The sequence below is a fragment of the Sinocyclocheilus rhinocerous genome, unplaced genomic scaffold (assembly GCF_001515625.1).
Source record: "Sinocyclocheilus rhinocerous isolate Xijiao unplaced genomic scaffold, SAMN03320098_v1.1 scaffold1545, whole genome shotgun sequence".
Taxonomy (NCBI): Eukaryota; Metazoa; Chordata; class Actinopteri; order Cypriniformes; family Cyprinidae; genus Sinocyclocheilus; species Sinocyclocheilus rhinocerous.
Window position 1 is genome coordinate 535,022 of NW_015626380.1, and position 20,211 is coordinate 555,232.

At 38.5% G+C, this 20,211-nt stretch overlaps 1 protein-coding gene across 1 annotated transcript in view; it reads left to right on the top strand.

Annotated features, from left to right (window-relative positions):
• The first annotated feature begins 6,816 nt into the window (after positions 1–6,816).
• LOC107712741 (UPF0606 protein KIAA1549L-like) overlaps positions 6,817–20,211 on the top strand; it is a 93,374-nt gene continuing 79,979 nt past the window's right edge. The window contains exon 1 of the mRNA XM_016518088.1: positions 6,817–7,268. Coding sequence (XP_016373574.1) covers positions 7,088–7,268 — 181 coding nt within the window. The 5' untranslated portion in view covers positions 6,817–7,087. The remainder of the gene's footprint in view (positions 7,269–20,211) is intronic.

The following is a 20,211-nucleotide window of genomic DNA, read 5'->3' on the forward strand; positions in this document are numbered from 1 at the left end:
AAGCGCGAAACCTGCGGGGATGACTATAATGCGCAATACAAGCACTATTTAAATGGAGCGAATGAGACGTGTGTGAGAGAGAAGGGGTCGTCGGAGAGATGAGAGTGAGAATGCGCGGCTGATGTTATTGCCTGTGCCGCTGGTAACAAAATGGATCGGCTCGAAATCGGAAAGAAGTGAGACTGACCGACCGGTCACCGATCCGGGCCGATCATGAGGAAAATCGGCCGATTCCGATCCCTGGCCGATCGATCGGTGCATCTCTAAAAATTTGTTATGAACTGTAAAAAAATAAATACAATAAAAATCTGTAAATCCAAAATGAATGCTTAGTTGCAAGCATGCTAAAGATCAGCTGATAGGCTGTTGATTCATTAGTAAGAGTCCTCTCAAAAGTAGTTTATTCAGCATACTCAAGCATAATGTCGAAGATACGTTCTGTATGTCTAATTAGATAGCATCACTGATGTCAGCTGATATGTTATATTCATGTTTGGTCATGTCTTTTTGTTCCCCCTTGTGAGCAGTGTAAGCAACACTGTGTGTGCCTTGATTATGATATTGGTCATGACACATTCACTTAACAAGTATTCAGCTCACCCACTGACCAGACCAAATATAAGAAAGAACAAACAGTATAATTTAACAAAACAAGATGGCTAATGAATTTTAAATACACTTGTTATTCATTCAGTACCAAAAAGTATCCATTAAAATAGTTCAGTTTGATTAAAAATTGACTATTTTACCCAGTATTTCTGTGATATGAATGTTTTTATGCTTACGAGTTTTAGCTTAGCAACATATTAACATTACACTATTGAAATCAGCTGTGAGCCGAGCCTATTCGCAAGTCATTTGTATGACTTGTAGAGTTACTGCATATGTAAAATGTTCTATATCAGCTGAGTATGAAGGCAGTAGACAGCAAGGCAGCTTGTTAGGCTTTGGAACAGAGCCATTTCTCTGAGCAAGGTAGCTACTCTTTCTGCATAGACCTCACGTATACTGTAGTAATTATAGTCATAGGGTAAATTTCAAAAATTGTATTTAAAAAATGGCTGAGGTTATGTTTAGCTTTTTGAACAAGTAATAAGTCGTATCATCTATCTTGAATGTATCATAGACAAGCTGCTATATATTGATTGCCACTTCAGATAGCTGTGAAATTAGATTAGACTAGTTCATATCTGCATTCGTTTATTTGTATGGGTCTCTCTGATTGCCTAAACTAGAAGTGGATTTTGATTTTGAGTAATTTTTTTGCTTCAATGTTTGAAGTGTCATTGTAACTACTGTACTGCTGATACTGGACATTTAGAATTTTTTCTTCTTTTCTTTTTTTTTTCAAATCAGTATTGTATCTTCATAACCGTTTTGACTCATCACTGCATATTAATGGATGTATTTGTGTAACTTAATTTTCGTATGTTTACCTGTTTATCTGTTTTTGACTTGTAATAGCTTGCAGGATTGATTTAACTTTATCCTAATGAACAGTTATTCTGCAGTGTTTCAGAAATACAAACATCTGTATTTTTGTTAAGGTTTTTTCTTTCTTGGTTAATATGATAATCAATCCCATAACCTCATGCCACTGAGCACTTACTAAAACTATAGTGTGCAGTAACCACATGGCCATGCTTTGATATACAGTGGTGTGATTCAAATAAATTAGTCTCCAAATGAATTGTGATTTTATTAATGTTTGTCATTTGAAAATTGAGAACATGTTTGTAACAAATTATCACTGATGTCAGCTGATGTGTTATGTTCATGTTTGGTCATGGTCATGTTTTTTTCTCTCTCTCTCTCTCTCTCTCTCTCTTTGTGAGCAGTGTAAGCAACACTGTGTGTGCCTTGATTATTGTATTGGTAATGACACATTCACTTTGCAAAAACAAGTATTCAGCTCGCCCACTGACCAGACCAAATATAAGAAACAACAAACAGTATAACTTTCCATTCCAGGGATCGAAATGGTTATATACATGTTTAAAAAAAATCATAGATGTTCTTAATTTGAGTTATTAATCACTAATATATGTCTAGTTAATCTTAACCAGCTAATTATATTTTGATTATAATTTTTTTTTGGATATTCTAATTTCAGTCTGCATAAAGAATGTAATGTATTGCACCCTGTGCATGTTTCGATCCCTGTGAAATGGCATCCACCAGCATTTAGCCTGAATACATCCAATGACAATATAGAAAAAACTGTATTCAACACTTTCGATATCTATTGTATGTTCATATTTAAACAAATTCAAAAGGATATGGATGATTTATGTTGAACTCTTTTCTATTAACAGCATTCAATAAACATTATTGCCACAGTTTTAATGACATTCAATGTTTTTATGCATTATATTATTATTATGGAAGTAATGTATTGGCAAAATTTTTCTGAATTATTTTACCTAAATTATTTACCATTCAACCTGAAAATGACTTCCCAATATGTTTTTTTTTTTTTTTTATCTGTGTATACAAGTTCCATAGTTTCTAGCATATTTTACAATCTGTCAAAGAAGTTATTTCACACTGCAAGTTGTGGATCCATGTTTCAATTACTTGGTTAATTAAGAGTTTATTAAATTAAACTGTTATTCACTGGTTTGATATTTGTAGACTTTTGTGGCTTTTTTGAATTTTTAATTTTTTTCTTCTTTTATGATTTGATGCTACACTAGTCTGTCATGTAGCACTTGCACTGTGCAATATTTAACAGTATGAGGACTGGGGAAATGTAACCCTTTGGATATAATGTCTTTACAGAGTGTAATTGATGTTTCATCTCTAGTTCTCAGTGAATAAAGATGTGACCAAGCCTTCTCAGTCACATTAAACATAATTTCCAGGTGACTTTTGGTGAGTGAATACGAATTCATGGTGTTGTATTGTCAAGATTCACTTTGCATACAAAAGAAAAATAAAGTAAAAACAGAGCAAAAATCTAATGTTGCAACCCTTTCTTCTTTTAGAAACAAAATATGGCAGGTATCTTTGTAGAACTTCTTTGCAGTACATAACATTAGATGTTTTAAATATTTTCTTTTCATCATCATAATCATCTTTTTGCCAATACATACCTTATGTATCTATTTATTTAAACAAAGTGTCCCATTGCACTATAGGAAGTTTAAAAAAATAATGTAACTTACTGTAATAATATTGTAACTCCTATGTACACCTTTGTTATGTGACTATATTCACAATAATACACAAATCAATCAATCAGTCAATAAATAATTGAATACTGGTAGCGATCTATCAGTGACCCTTTAATTTACATTGTTACAGTAGGTGGCCACAAGTATCATTCACAGAGTTACTCAATATTAACTACATGTGTTTAACTGTTGTATAAAGCAATTTCATAACTGTTTCAATACACTACATGTCAAAAGTTTGAAATTAAGATATGTTTGAATGTTTTTGAGAAGTCTCATGCTCACCAGACCATCAAAAATACAGTAACAGTACCAGATCAGCATATTAGAATGATTTCTGAAGGATCTGAAGACTGGAATAATGGCTGTTGAAAATTCAGCTTTACCATCACATGAATAAATTACATATTAAAATGGAAGTAGGGTGCACCATCTCGGTGACCCTCTTCACGCTGGCAATGAACATGCAGGTCAAGTCAGCAGAGACGGAGTGCAGAGGCCCTCTCAGCAAGTCTGGAGTGAGGCAGCCTCCTATAAGAGCCGCCTTGGACCTCATAGTGACAACAGTGCTCAGAGCCTCCAAGGGTTAGAGAAACTCATGGCATGGGCGCATAGGAGTTTTAAACCCCCAAAATTCTGCTTTAGGTTTGGAGAAGACCTGATCTCGTCTGTCACCGACAAAACAGTAAGGAGTCTTGGGAAGGTCTTCAGCTGCAGCCTGAAGAACACAGACTCCATCAAGGCCACTACAGACGATCTGGGGCCTCATGTATCAACTCTGCGTACGCACAAAAACTTTGCGTACGCCAGCTTTCACGCTCATGGTTGGATGTACTAACAGTGAAATTAACGTGAGAATGTGCGGTTCTCCACGCCAACTTCATGTCTGGCGTACGTACATTTCTCGTGGTTTTTGTCCGTTGGCGACTCCTAGAGGCAATGAAGTGAAGTTGCAAACATTAGACTACAAATTGTTCTACAAGTCGATCTTAGTATGAATTCAACGCAAGTCTTTGTACATGAGGCCCCTGGTGAGGTGGCTGTGAACTGTGCTGTGGTCTTGGCTCCCTGGGAAATTTAAGGCCTGGATCTAACAGCACGGAATTCTCCCAAGAATCCTCTGCCCCTGCTCATCTGCGATGTCCCTATGACTGTAGTGAAAGACGTTGAGCTAAAGTGAGCAGCTACTGTATCTATGCAGATGGTTGGCCGTGCCATGCAGCTTGAGCAGTATTTGTTTGTATGGAAATTCCTTTCCGTTCCATCAGGGAGGAATTCATCATTGCACAGGCACAAGAACACCTGCAGTATTCAGGGTCGAAGGATGCTAAAGTGCCCAGAGCAGGCATCGTCGTAAGGACAGGGAGGAAATAGAAGGCAGCTAAGGCAGTCCAACAGACAGAAGTTAGGCTGATGCACAAGGCTCTCCTCAGAACTGTGGCTCAGGGCAGGGCTGGACTCGGAAGCTCAACACCAACCTGATGCAACACTGCCAGTGAGAAGGAAAGGTGGAGGTGGAACTTTTGGCCAGTAGTGTATAAAAGAAGAACATTTTTATAAAATATATTTAACATTCTGGTACCTGATTCAATACAACGATTCAGCCGTGTTAAAACGAAACTGCTATTACAAAACACCTGGGGCCTCATTTATAAAATGTTGCGTATAAACCATCCTAAATTTGCTCTAAGATCATTTCTCAAAAGTGCGTAAGTGCAATTCAGAGAAAACAAACGTGTGCACAAAAACACGTGCGTACGCCTGTCTTCCAGATGTGACGTTTATAAATCGCAATGATCTTGAAATTGTGCGCAGCTGACTAGTGTCAGATCTCCGCTTTGTAAACGCCCCCTAATTAATATCATTACCATATAAAAGAGCACACACCAATATCCGAATTTATATGCTTGAGAATGATGAGCATGAAGAAAAAAAAAAAACTTTACTGAGTCTGAAATTGAGGTCCTGCTGGCTGAGGTAGAGGCTCGTGTGGGGATGCTTTTTATTTAAATGGGTCATGTGATGTTGCTAAAAAGAACATTATTTTGTGTATTTGGTGTAATGAAATGTGTTTATGCGTTAGTCTGTGGACAAATAATATATTTTTTATAGTTATATTTTTTCTATTGACTATTATCAAAATTACTACTTCTAGAAACAACAGAAATAATAATAATAGTAGTAGTAGTAGTAGTAGTAGACTAGTAGTAATTATAAAACAATTAGGTAAAAGTAAGAATAAACTACGAATTCAAGTAAAATTGTCAGTCATCTTATAAAAATTGAGCCATCCTACTATTAAAATCACTTGCTATGACAACTAATAAAAAGTTTAGTTTCACAAAATTATTGCAAAACTTTAAAAAACATTATTGAAAGAAAATGTTAGACGTTTCATATCATCATAAAATAAATTATTACACGATTATGGTATCCGATCTGGAAAAAAAAACCTGCATGTTATTTGGCATTTCTTTATATTTACACAATTTACTAGCTAATGCTGCTCAAATGTGCCATTAATGTACTGACACAAAAATAGTGTATTTTATACAAATATAACTGATGTAAATGACAAAAACAAATTTTAAGGCTGATGTCTCTATTCATTTTCACAGAAGCAAAGCAGCAGATGTTATAAATAAAAAGAGTTAACAGTGTTATATTGAACATAATATATTAAAACCGTTATTGCACAACATAGACCTATTAGGTTACACAGACAAAACAGTCTGAGATGCGTTTATGCATTTGCTTTCTATTTTACGTATTAGTAGTAAATCAAGACTTCGCAAGTTCTCTTGTAAAAAAAAAAAAAACATGGAATAGGCTAAACTGTGTACAGAAAGCGAGTAAAGAACTCTCAACATTAGGCTGCTAAAAAGGTCAGTTTAATCTCGCAAAAACTGCCGTTAGGCCTAATAAAAAATCTGACTACACTGAACAATCAATCTCTTACACTGCATCTTTGTTGTTTATGATGAATTCTGTGCTGCTTTTACGTAGACTACACCGCTTTTATTATTACCGTATTGCAGCTTAATGTTCAAATAGCTGCAGTACTCCGACTTTGCCACAAGGAAAAGAGCGTAGGCTATAGGCTACACCTGCTCAGACCCTGACGTGGCGGTAAATACTTTTCCACGTCAAAGACCGTTTTTATAAATATAAACGTTGACGTGGATTTTAGCGTAGCGTACGCACACTCTAAGATCAAATCTGTGCGTACGCACATTTTATAAATGAGGCCCCTGCTCACAACAGCACCCATAGGATCCCTAATTTTGTTGCATAGCACATTTGTTGTCAGAGATCATATCTTCTGTTGTAAGAAGAACAGATAATGAATTTCCTTAATATAAACTATTTAATTAAAGTGTGTATTATTAATATTTGTGTTATTCCATAACCGTTTTTAAAAGCAATTATAGGCACTTGAGACACAGCTAAAAGTGCTTAGGCAACCAGTCAGCATCCAGAAAGTGTTTGCAGAATATTTTGTATATGTTTTTATTAGAAACTGGTGGATTATGAATCAGTCTAACAGTAATATTCTATATTGACCACTAGAGCATGCACATGGCACAAAACTACCGCTTCCCTGCATGCGAGCACTTTTTCATAAGACAGCTTCACTGAACAACAGACAAAGAATTACATGCATTCCTTCCAACATCCGATCACATTATGGGCGGTAAGAAGGAGTTGTGAGCCATAGATAAACCATTCAAAAATGCAGCTCCCTCTCGCTTCCCCTGTGTCGCAGTGATGGTGGACTATGGGCATTTTCACGATTGCAGCTCTCCTCTGACACTTGGAGCGGCGTGACCACCGCACGTCCCACTGACTCACGGATTTGAGCAGATGTCTGGTCCAGTACCGGCACCGGGCCACCTCCTCTGCGAACACAAATGGCTGGTCGTGTAGAGGGAATCTGGAGAGATTTGCATAGATTAAGCTGCAGCATCCTCCGCTCCGGAGAGAGGAGGAGAAGATGCTCGAGCACACATGCGTCTGGAGGGATGCGGGGCACTAAACTCTCATCTTTAGCAATATTCCTACTTTTATTACACAGCGCGCAGGCTTCCGACGGTAAGGCGGCATCTCATATATAGCTGGCATCTTTTAAAACACGCATAACATAAATGAGTGAAACAATGATTTTGTTGCAAAAAAAAAAAAAAGCCTTGAGCTCGCACCTTTGCTGATGGCACATGCATGGAAAGTCTGAGTGTGATTTCCTTACATCCAAAAACACATCAAATGAAACGTTTACACTGTAAGAGCTTCAACATTTTGTTATTAAATGTGGGCATATCTTACTTTTAGCTGTTTTTAGCTTTTTTATGTTTTAGTTTTGTTCTATTTATTTATTATTATTATTTGCTTCTCATTTTTTGAACCCGTATTTGGGTTACAGTATCTACCTACATATTTTCAAATAACCCATAGGCCTATAGGCCTATTAGTATATATTCGTATATTTTTGTGTGCACTTATGCATTGGCTGTGTCAAATATGCAAAACTATACACTACTTTGCCATGACTTTTTGTGAACTGTGTGTGTGTGTGTGTGTGTTTGTGTGTGTGATATAATGTGATGAAGCGCACGTGAGTGTCTAGCAGTAACGCAGTGAAGTGTGTAGGCGCGCGCTGATGGATACTGCAGCTCTACACGAGATTGCAGTACTCTATTGTCTCTTAACACACCTAACACGCATAAACCACATCTGTTTCCTGACATAATATCTGCATATCATCATATGCATCAGTTAATTGCATGAAATAACTAACATCCTTGTCCCTAATCAGGTAGGCGTCATAAATCAACCGGTGCAATGGAGCATTAAAACTGTCCTCAGCAGCATGGTCTGATTATAGATGCTGACTGAGGTTTGCTGGTCCTGGAAATGCTGGAAGAGCATCTGCAGAGATTCTAGTGTTCTACATTGTAAATTAATGTGGACTAAATGTCACCAACATTGTAGAGAGCAGCAAGTTTAACAGATTAATAAATATATTATTATATTATTAATAAATATATGTCAAAATGCTGAAAGGTTGAAACATGTCTTTAGTGCAGTATATATATATATATATATATATATATATATATGTATAAACACATTTATAGCATGTTGGAGAGTTAGGAGTTGGTTGGCACAGGGTTTATTTTTGGATCATAATTTGGTGCTGTCACATAAATTGTGTTTTCTTGACCTACACTGATTTAATCTATTAAGGCATTAAAAAGTCAAAACCCATCATATATATATATATATATATATATATATATATATTGATGTGTGTGTGTGTGTGTATATTAATCACCCAAAATAGAACAACTTTTAAAAAAATATATAAAAATCAAAAGATATATTTATAGTACACAAGCAACAATGGTGTTTGATAATGTTATTGACAGGTCGCCAAATTTAAAATGTAAGCTGCAAGTGGTTGAATCAAATCTTTTGACACTACACTACACTTCTTCAGTTAAATTTGACTGAGTTAACTCTTTTTTTCCTGTAATTTATAAAATGTACATGTAAGTAAATTCAATACAAAGTTACTTAGAATGCATTAGAATGCCTTCAGTGCACAAGAAACCAGTGGGATTGACCTTGCCATTTGAGCTCAATGACAGCACTTCCTAGATGTACTGCTATCAAAGCAACACATCTACATTTCTATACTGACGTTCATCCCATAAGACGCTATCTTCTTTTGAACTGTCAAACCTCTCCACAGATGGTTATAAACAGCACACTGTCCTTCGTGCCACTGCAGGGGTAAATCAGGTTACACGTCATGACCTGTCCTGTGACTCAGGAATGTTTATCTTTCCCAAGACATTTGTGTAACCCCCCAAAGTGCTGATGTACAATGCCCCACATAGAATTCAATCTTTGCCCTTTCACTTAATGGATATAAATTGACAGAATCAGCAACATAGAACAGCAACAGAAGTGATAAATATATACTATTGTTATGGGGGACTGGTGCAATAAGCTGTGGCTGATTAGGGCAGAGATCTAAATCACTATTATTAAAAGACAAGTAAATCACAATTAGTGATAGACTGATATATGAGTCAAACAGATTTGTCTGATGTTTGACCATCTTGACATTATAAGTCTCAGGTGATAACCATTCCAGCTTGACATATTAATAGAAGTGTTATTTTTAGTATTTGATAAAAATAAAATAAAAAATAAATACATTTATTTTGTGTTATTATTACTTCAATATGTTCCTTGAGGTTCACTTTTAATAATTAATAAGTGGTAATAATAATTAATCATCATATACATTTGCAAATATTATTATTTTCATTCCTCATTCTGATCCTCTGTCTGAAATTGTTCGTTTTATGCTGATGATACACGGGTTAACTTTTTGAGCAATGCTGCCATCAATGGGCAACCAGATGAGACACAGGGCCCACGACCGATCTAAAGTATCCCGATAGAAATGTGTTAACCATTCTCAATGGGAAAGTGCCCAAGCAGCATTGCTCAAAAAAGTTGCCCGGCAAAATTGCTCAAAAAGTTGCCCCGTGTATCATCAGCCTTAAGGAGGTGGCTTGTCAGTAAACAGTCACTGTTATGATTGGCTAACATCATTGCAAAGGACAAAAGTATCAACATTCCTTCACTATTGTGCATACTGTACATGTTTTCAAAACATTATCCATAAAAAAACATAATTTACAGACAAAGCATTGTTTACTTGCAGTGTGCGATGTAGCTGGCTGCTGTCAAAAGCGGACTATGTGTAAGGCTGTGCAAGGCTTAGACCTCCCCTGGCCATGAGTTGGAAATTAATGGGGCAAAAATACCAAATTGTGCTTCAGTGATTATAACAGTAGTTTTTTGAGAGTGCTTAAACTCACACTAGACTGAAGTCATTGATAATGTTCTTTGATAATGCATATGTTTTTGCACACTTTTTGTATATAATTTATTTGCTGTTTGAACAACCAAATGAAAATATTATAATTAGTAACAAAATGACTCATATTAAAACATTTTATGACATGACACCTATATCTGATGCTTGCTTAAAAGGTGTCATATGATGCTTTTTTAAAGATCATTATTTTGTGTATTTGGTGTAACAGAATATGTTGACATGCTTTAATGTTCAAAAAACACATTATTATTCAAATACTGTACATTATTGTAGGTCCTCTATGCCCCGCCTCTCTCAAACGCTTCATTTTCTACAAAGTCCCTCCTTCCGACAAGTGCAGTCTGCTCTGATTGGCCAACTGACCCAGTGCATTGTGATTGGCCGAACACCACAAGCACTCGTCGGAAATGTAACGCCCCTTTCCATAATTGCGAGCTTCATCTTTCAAAATAAATGTAAAGACAGTAAATGAGTTCATTAGTTTTACCATCAGTTCAAGCCCGAAAGGGGAACAGAGTCGCGTGACAGACACAGTGATGAAGCTGGTATGTGTTTGCAGTACACAAGCCACGGTTAAGACAGCTGACTCCACTGTGATGTCACCCTGTCTCTCTCTCTCTCTCTCTCACACACACACGTGCGCGCGCACACACACACATGATGCGCAAAACTCCGCATTTGAACAGTCAATAGCAAATACTTAAACTAATAACAAAACAGTATTACAGTAGCTGAATCAGAAGCGCCAGATTGTCATAGCAAAGTCAGAATTACCTCCTCTCCTAGGTTCACGAAACGGTCGTCCATAAAATGCATTGCTGTTCTGTTGTAAGTAATCTTAAAGATTCCTAAATGCATCTACTTTCGGAAGGCCAAATAAAGTGCTTTTGCTTTCGCCTAGAAACACACAGCGTCTCCCTGACATGCTGCTTCAACACTAACTGCGGTTACTGAAACCACGCCTTCTTTCTTTGCATGCACATTTGGGTGGCATTACGCTAATATTTCCACATAGTGATGTAGACATGTGGGGGCGTGTTTGAATGAGCCGTTTTAGGGAGTGTCTTAACTTTGATAAAGAATATCTCTTTGGTTTTGAGACTTTAGTCTTAGATTGTGTTAGATTATGCCTAGATTGTGCTTATCTATGCACAATCAGCTTGTAACACTCCAAAGAGAAAGGAAAACTTGAAATCGCATCATATGACCCCTTTAAGAAGATGGGTTTATGATGGGTGCATTCAATAGATTACATTAGGCTACTTTTAGCCTACCCTGGAGTTGGTTCACTCTACACACCTGTAAACCAGATTCAGTACAGTTGGCTTCTTCCTCATTCAACAGAAGTTTCCTTGCAAACTTTCCATTACACTGTGTCTCGTCTACAAAACAGTCTGCAGTAAGTTGCTCCAAACAAACATATAATCCTACAACAAGATCCGGGACAGCATTCAAAACAAACCATCCACTTGTTCTTGACAATGGGAACCTTCTGAAGGTTGTACAGACTCTATTATGCTATTTAAAACGTACACATAAAAGCAAATGTTTTTTTTATGTTTTGTTTTGTTCCATTTGTCCTGTTGTCGGGAGTAGCGAAAGCTCATGGAGCATGTCAGAATTTGATTGGCATGAAAATGGCCTGCAAACATATAATTAAAAGGATGTTAAGATATCGTTAAGGAGTTTTTTTTCCTATATTTATTTATTTATTTATTTGCTGTGTCACTCACATTACAGAAAGAGCAGTTCAGTTGTATGAAAGCATTGAAGAGGTATTTGATGTTTAAAACCTTTATTATCATATACCTACACAGACTGAAGGCAGATTTTCATTGGATTACCACCAGTGTCTGCTCAGAATGTTCATACAGAGAATGTTGCTCTGAAATGGAGTTATCTGTGACAATTTGAAGAGATTACATGCTTGCTTTTATTCTCAAAGAACTGTAGGATATATTTCCGCATGTATCTTTTTTTCCTACTGCTCAAATGAAGTAATTTAGCATTTTGGAAATTACCATTGGTTCTTTTGTGAAGTCTTTAGAAGAAGTGCAAGCTTAATTGCTGTTCACGGGCAGGCAGAAAAACTTAATGAGTATCCAGCGGAGGCGTTAGTGTTTGGGTGTGAGAGATGCAGATAGTCTCTGTGCGTGTCATGCTTTGCCACTGCTCATTATTTTATTAAATGGGATTAGCCAGTAGAGTCTCAATCTTTGTTATGACAGGTTGTGGAACCTCTATCACTATGCAGACTGATGCATTTATTAGAGTGAGGGGTGGAAAGAGGATCAACGATTCAATGGCATTATATTTGTTACTGAAACATGAACCAATACATGCTTTCATAATATGTAACATAGAGTTTTACAGCACTTGTTCTAAATGGCACACAACTTAACTTTAGTGTGAACGCAGATGACAAATCTATAAACAACTAGACTATTAGTCAAACAAAGATATTGTGACTAAAAAGAAATTTACACTACTCAAAGTTCATTTACATAATATATGCATAGTTCATATACATAATACCCATAGTTTATATATTAGTGCATTTATATTTACTCCAACAAATTGTATTCATATTACCATGAAACCATGTCCAAGTTTGTACATTTACAGTTATCATTATGTTGTTTTCTTTGCAGCTACTCTCATGTATTACAACAATGCATGTACATTTAAATTGAAAATGTCTTTAATGTTTATTTCTGTATATCTGATCTGTGAATATGTCCATGCTTTTGTATATGTATTGTACTACTGTATATGTACAGTACTTTAAACTATATGGGGTTAGAAAAGGTTCATGCATTATGTAAGAGACACCTGCATTCAAAATGAAAATACTCAGTCTCTCAGTCTTTTAGAACAATCTGGCATTCTCCCCGCTTCTCCTGCCACACACTGAACTCTAAATACCTTCAGAGCTGCATGTGCTAGCAAAAAGACTCTGACATTAATAGATTATAGCTGTAACGAGGCGACAAGGACGAGAGACGTGCGGATCCATCTGCAAAGCTTTATTCTTAAACATAGTCAAAACAGGCAAGGGTCGGACAATGGCAAACAGGTATTTAGAGGGCAAGACAGAAGAGTGATCCAATAAACAGGCGTAGGTCGATCAACGGCAAACATAATCCAAAGGATGAGGCAGGCGAGTAATCCACAGAAAGATATTAATCCAGGCGAGGTGTGAACAGAATCCAAACAACAAGACGAGAGAGAAATCCAAGACAGGCAGGTTATCAGGAACAGACAATCAGGCAAAACTAGACGTTACGAAACAGGACTATAACTAGGAACTAAACTAAACTCAGACAGGATACTGGCTCCATAAAGTGCTACCACTAGGAGAGTGATAACGCAGACAATACTCGGTCATTAGAGAAGGATTTGAGTTGTTGATATAGTGTGTGTGTGATTGGATGCAGGTGAGTCCAATCAGTGCATTGGAGCATGGGAAATGTAGTCCAGGGTGACGTGCAACAGTTTGTGTGGTGTGAGAGTCAATGTAATCAGAAGGCGACCTCTGGTGGTGAGCAGGCGGAAGTCCACGGATCGGTTTCGTGACAGAGAAACTCCCCACCAAGGAGCGGCTTCCAGGCACTCCCAACATAGTACAATCCAGGAGGGTGGTGGAGAGGAGGCAGAACAGGGGGAGGGGTGGAGGGCCAGGTCCATGTGGAAGTGAAGGGACAGGGGACTGAGGCAAAGCCAGCAGAGCAAGATGCCAATGCGGAGCAGGGAGCCAGGGCGGAGCCGGCAGAGCAGGAAACCAGGGCAGAACCGGCAGAGCAGGAAGCCAGGGCGGAGCCGGCAGAGCAGGAAACCAGGGTGGAGCCGGCAGAGCAGGGAGCCAGGACAGAACCGGCAGAACAGGTGGCACTGAGGACCACCACAGCAGAGCAGACGAGTCCGAAGATCCCCACGGCGGAGTGGAAGACCACCAGAGCCAGATAGAAGACCACCACGGCGGAGCAGACGGAGCAGAAGACCACCACGACGGAGCATAAGACCACCAGAGCCAGACAGATGACCACCACGGTGGAGCGAACGGAGCAGAAGACCACCACGGCGGAGCAGACGGAGCAGAAGACCACCACGGCAGATCAGAAGACCACCAGAGCCAGACAGAAGACCACCACGGTGGAGCGGACTGAGCAGAAGACCACCACGGCAGAGCAAAAGGCCACCGTGGCTGAGCAGACGGAGCAGAGACCCCTGGTAGAGACTGGGAACTAGGGAAAACTGAGACACAAGAAACAGACAGAGCATATATGGTCTCTAGGACCGAGGCAGGGAACACACCAAATTCATCAATATTTTCCCTGGTGACAACTGAACGGGCAGACAGTTCATGAACGGGCTCACTGACTGAAACTGGACAGGCAGACAGTTCACAAACAGGCTTACAGACTGAAACTGGACAGTCAGACAGTTCGTAAACGGGCTCACAGACTAGGACTGGCAAGGCAGACAGTTCAACAGACACATTTGAGAAAACAGAACAGGCAGACAGTTCATAATTAGACTCACTAACTAGGACTTGACAGACAGTTCAGACACATTTGGGGAAACATAACAAGCAGACAGTTCCTGAATGGTCTCTAAGGCAGTGACAGGGTTAACGGGACAGACATGGAGTGCATTTATATTTTCTGGGCTCATAACTGGACTAATGGGGCAGATAACAGGTTCCTCGTTTGGAACTCGACAGACAGATGGTTCAACATCAGACTCATTGGCTAAAACAGGACAGACAGATAGTTCAGAATCAGGTTCGTTAACTGAAACAAAATAGGTTGACAGTTCAAAACTGGATGTATTGGCTGAGATAGGATGAACAGACCGTTCAAAACCAAGAGCATTGGCTGGTACTGAATTGACAAACAACTTATGGACTGATACTGGGCAGGCAGATAGTACTAGATCAGAATTGTCGATGGGATCAGAACAGACAGGTGATTCCACCTGCTCATTGAGGGAAATGGGACAAACAGATAATTCAAAAACTGATTCATGGGTTGATCCTAACAGTTCATGATCAGACTGATTGACAGAAACTGGCAAGACAGAGAGTTCAAAATCAGACTCATTAGCAGCATCAAGACGGACAGACAGTTCACAATCAGCCTCCATGGCTGATTCAGAACAGGGCAGGCAGAGAGTTCATATATGGCCTCCACAGCCGTAACGGGACAGGCATAGAGATCACAGACGGCCTCCATAGCCTTGACAGGACAGGCATAGAGATCAAAGACGGCCTCCATAGCCGTGACAGGACAGGCAGAGAGAACATTAATGGATACCACTGACACCTCTGGAGGTTCTGCAGCAGTTGCCGCCACCTCTGGAGGTTCTACAGCAGTAACATCAGGAAACAGGGAGAGTTCAGTAACGGTCTCTTCGACCGCAACACGACAGGCTGAGAGTGCATTGCTGGGCACCACCACCACGCAAGGAGCTGAAGCGAGCACCTCCACCTCGGGAGGTTCTGTGGTGGTGTATGCAGCCCAAACACACCATAAAGCAATCCCCATCAAGGGAAGCGCTTCAGACAGGGGAATCAGTTCAGGAACAGGAAGGCCAGAGTGAGTGGGTTTGGGGATACCAGCTGCGTGTGCAGACACCAGCGGTGCATCCCTTACACTGGATACCAGACTGGGATACCGAAGGGCTGACCTTGAAGATCTGGGTGCAACAGACAGGACGTGACGTGACTCTGGATGAACAGCAAAGACGTGACGTGACTCTGGAAGATCAGCTGAGATGTGACATGACTCTGGAAGATCAGCTGTGACGTGACGTGACTCTGGCAGATCAGCTGAGACGTGACATGACTATGGAAGATCAGCTGAGGCGTGACGTGACTCTGGAAGATCAGCTGAGGCGTGACGTGACTCTGGAAGATCAGCTGTGACGTGACGTGACTCTGGCAGATCAGCTGAGACGTGACGTGACTTTGGACGTGACTCCGAACGAACAGATGTAACTTGACTTGACTCAGGAATGGCAGCTGAGACATGATGGGGCATAGTTGTGGCCGCCATTTTGTGAGTGCGAACTGGTGCGTCCGCCATCTCAGTCACAGACGCGGTGTCGCGTTCCTCCTCCGCGACACCCACAGTGAATGAAGAGCCAACACACAACAAAGCATAGTCCATAAACTGACAGAGTGATGAACGCGGACCCTCGCGTCTAAGCTTAGACTTCAGTGGTTGATTAATGCCTTCGCAAAAAACTCTATTAACACACAGTCCGGTGAGAATTCTGTAACGAGGCAACAGGGACGAGAGACGTGCGGATCCATCTGCAAAGCTTTATTCTTAAACATAGTCAAAACAGGCATCCAAGACAATCAGGCAAAACTAGACGTTACGAAACAGGACTAGAACTATAAACTAGACTAAACTCAGACAGGATACTGGCTCCGTAAAGGGCTACCACTAGGAGTGTGATAAACGCAGACAATACTCGGCCATTAGAGAAGGATTTGAATGGTTGTTATATAGTGTGTGTGTGTGATTGGCTGCAGGTGACTCCAATCAGTGCAATGGAGCATGGGAAATGTAGTACAGGGTGACGTGCAACAGTTTGTGTGGTGTGAGAGTCAATGTAATCAGAAGGCGACCTCTGGTGGCGAGCAGGCGGAAGACCACGGACCGGATTCTTGACAATAGACTACATTTCACAACACTCCATGAAAACAGAGCAGGCCAAAAATGGCCACAGTAATGACTTGATAGTAAAAATAGACTGAATATATGGTCAATCAGTACACACAAGATTCTTGCTCCATGCCAATATTTTTACCAGACTGCTCTTTTAAAGTAATAAAATTAGTAAATTACTTTGCAGTAATAGTACTAATAGGCAATCAATATGTAATCATATAATCTATAAAAAAACAACTGTTCTCTGATTACATTAACAAAATGTAATATTGTCTAATTATGAGTAACTGTATTTGGTTACATAATCCAGATTACATTTCCAAGTCCTTGACAACACCACAAGTTAACAATAATACACCAAATGTCACTAGAAAAAACTGTTGCCTTCAAGATGGGGAAAAGCAACCCAGCACTCCTGAAGTCTCCCTCAGATATAACAGATATGTTTTGGGATTCAGTGCAGTTGTTAAACTATGCAGTGGTCAAAGATATAGGTCTATCCAACACTCTCACAGGATATCTGACTGTTCCAGGCCTGTTCTCTCACTTTAACTCAGCAAGGTACCAAAGTTGGCTGAAGTTCTGATATATTTTATTTAATATATAAATTATTTAGGTCAGTGTACTGTGGCACAGATTCCACTCTGCTGATGTGCAGTACCTTCATGAGAGAGTCTCTCTGCTGAGTTCAAGGTTGAGCGAGTTTCCACCGCTAATCTGTACTTTGCTTTCTGATCCAGTTGTCCATCCCTCATACTAGTTTGAGTAATGCACTATTACTATTGTGCATATTAAGAATAGTAATATCAACAAACCCCTTACCTTAAAAGGATAACTCACCAAAAAATGAAATGTCTGTCATCATTTACTCATCCTCAAGTTGTTCCAAACCTGTGTGAGTTTATTTCTTCTGCTTAACACAAAAGAAGATGAAGAATGTTGGTAACCAAATAGCTGGCGGTAGCCATTGACTTCCATAGTATGAGATAAATTACTATAGCAGTTAATGGGTACTGTCAACTGTTTGGTTAACAACATTCTTCAAAATATATATTTTTGTGTTCAACAGAAGAAAGAAACATACAGGATTGGAACGACTTGAGGGTAAGTAAATGATGGAGAGAATTTTAATTTTTGGGTGAACTATCGCATTAAGTATTTAACCTAGGGCAAGCATCTCTCAACAGACACTAATTCCTGTTCACAATTGTAATAAAGCAACAAATAATCATCTTGGTAAACTTTACCCCAGTTTTTTTTTCTTTCTTTATTTAACCATACACTCCCAAAATATCCCAGAGCTGAATTTCGTAACTTTGATATATATTAGCAAAGATCGCCTTAACATACCCCAAGCTTCTCCCAAAGGAGGGGAATCTTTTCATTCAGTACTCTGTTCTGTGTATTCCATCCAACAGTGGTACCATTACTAATTTAGTATTTAGCTGACCTTTTTGTTCAAAAAGTTACCAAAAGGTACTAGCTCAGATCTTTAACCATTAAGCAACTTAATACTGCACAGTATGATAATTGAGGCTTTGACTACAGAAGTATAGTCCACTTTGCATCTTATTCTAGTCAAAAACAGCCCAATAAGACAGGATGAGACCCGCCCCCAGTGCTACAAATCACATAATATATAACTAACCATAAGTAAAATTTAAGGATAGAAAAATAAACAGGCTTATCAACTTCTAAAATTAAAGACAAAACTCATCCCAAATTCCCAGCTAATCTACCATGTAGTAGGCAAATATGTTTTGTGCATTTCCTTTGACAGTCTGAAAACATGTACATGAATATGATGTCCAAAAACTAAATATCACATACAGTGACAAAATAGTTAAAAGGTTTAGGTGATGTTCATATTTCTATCTACAATGCAAATCTTGGCTGCTTTGGACTTTTATGTTGAAGTTTTAGTCTTTTAGTTTCCTGTTTAGTCTAGTCTGTTTGTAGTTATTATCATTCAAATAATAAGCTACGTTTGGACCTGCTCTCTCGTGTCTCTGAGTTTACACGCCATCACAGGGACTATCTTCTCATCCATTGATTAAAAAAATAAATAGCAAGTGGCAGCAAGTCATTGTCTTAATAAGTGATCATTTAAACAATTTGTTCAAAATTTCTGATTCATTCAGGAATGGCACAAGTGACTGTATTTATGAGTGAATAACTGAACTATTCTTTAAACCAATTAGTTTATAAAATGCGGATTCATTTAGAAATAAAGATGTGCAATGCTTCTGCTGTGGCTTTGTTTGAAAAATACATTATTATATGAAATATACATTATTGTGTCTAAAATGTAATTTAATAATCTTGTTTATTGAACAAGATAATTTAATAAATCAATATCACATTTGCAATCATGCTTATTTTTGTGAGTTATATTATCATATCTTCTAAATAAAAATACAAGAAAAAAAAATTTTTTTTGCCCCATATCTTGAATTTTGGGGATAATTTTTGCCTAAAACCCCAGTTATTATTTATTTATTTATTTGACCCTGGTTTGTAAAGAACTATGTAAAGCTTAAGGCCTGAATACCGCAGAGTCAGCCAGTCATTCCATTGGTATAAATGACCCCAATATGCATATGTCAGATTCGTTTAATGATCACTAGTCACCAATTTTTAAAAAGTTAAACTTCAGCATGCTCTCTTGTCCTGTGAGCCTTGACTCGTGAAAGAGTGATTTAGAAAATGGAGACCCAAGGATACAGGACCCATTTATACAGTTTAGTTTCTTACAGCTTAATTTTTAATAACAGCTGAGCATAGCTCTTACCTCTCAGCTGGCTGGGCTAGCTATCAGTCTACTGCCTGCTGTTTTCCTGTTGTAGAGATTGGGTTTGTGGAGTTTATGAGCAGTGTTGGGGAAAGTTACTTTGAAAAGTAATGCGTTACAATGTTGCGTTACTCCATAAAAAAGTAACTAATTACGTTACTTGGTTACTTTTTATGGAAAGTAATACGTTACGTTACTTTTGCTTTACTTTTTAAATCTGGACAGGGCTTGCTTGTTTGTTTTTAAAATAAAAAAGTTATATTTTTGGCAAATATAAAAGCCTTCTCACACCAAAAGTGAAATGAATAAGCCTCAGACTGAAGGGAAAGTAAATTTACGTCCGTACAGTAGAATGCAGAAGAAGAAATTTCAACACACTTCAGCAATAAAAAAAGACACACAAATGTTTTTGTCTAGAGTAATTTGTGCTGATTAGTACGGTTGAACTGGATCATCGAAGGTCAGAAGCAAAGACATTGGTTAATAGAATGGGATTAAATACACAAAGGATATTTGTGTTGTTTAACATTTAATTATGGCAGGTTTGCGTCATATTCTGAGTTGCATTATTTTTATTCATTTTGAGGAATACTGAATCTGTGTTTTTTTGGTGAGTGAGATGAATGAATGCATATTCATATTTATTTT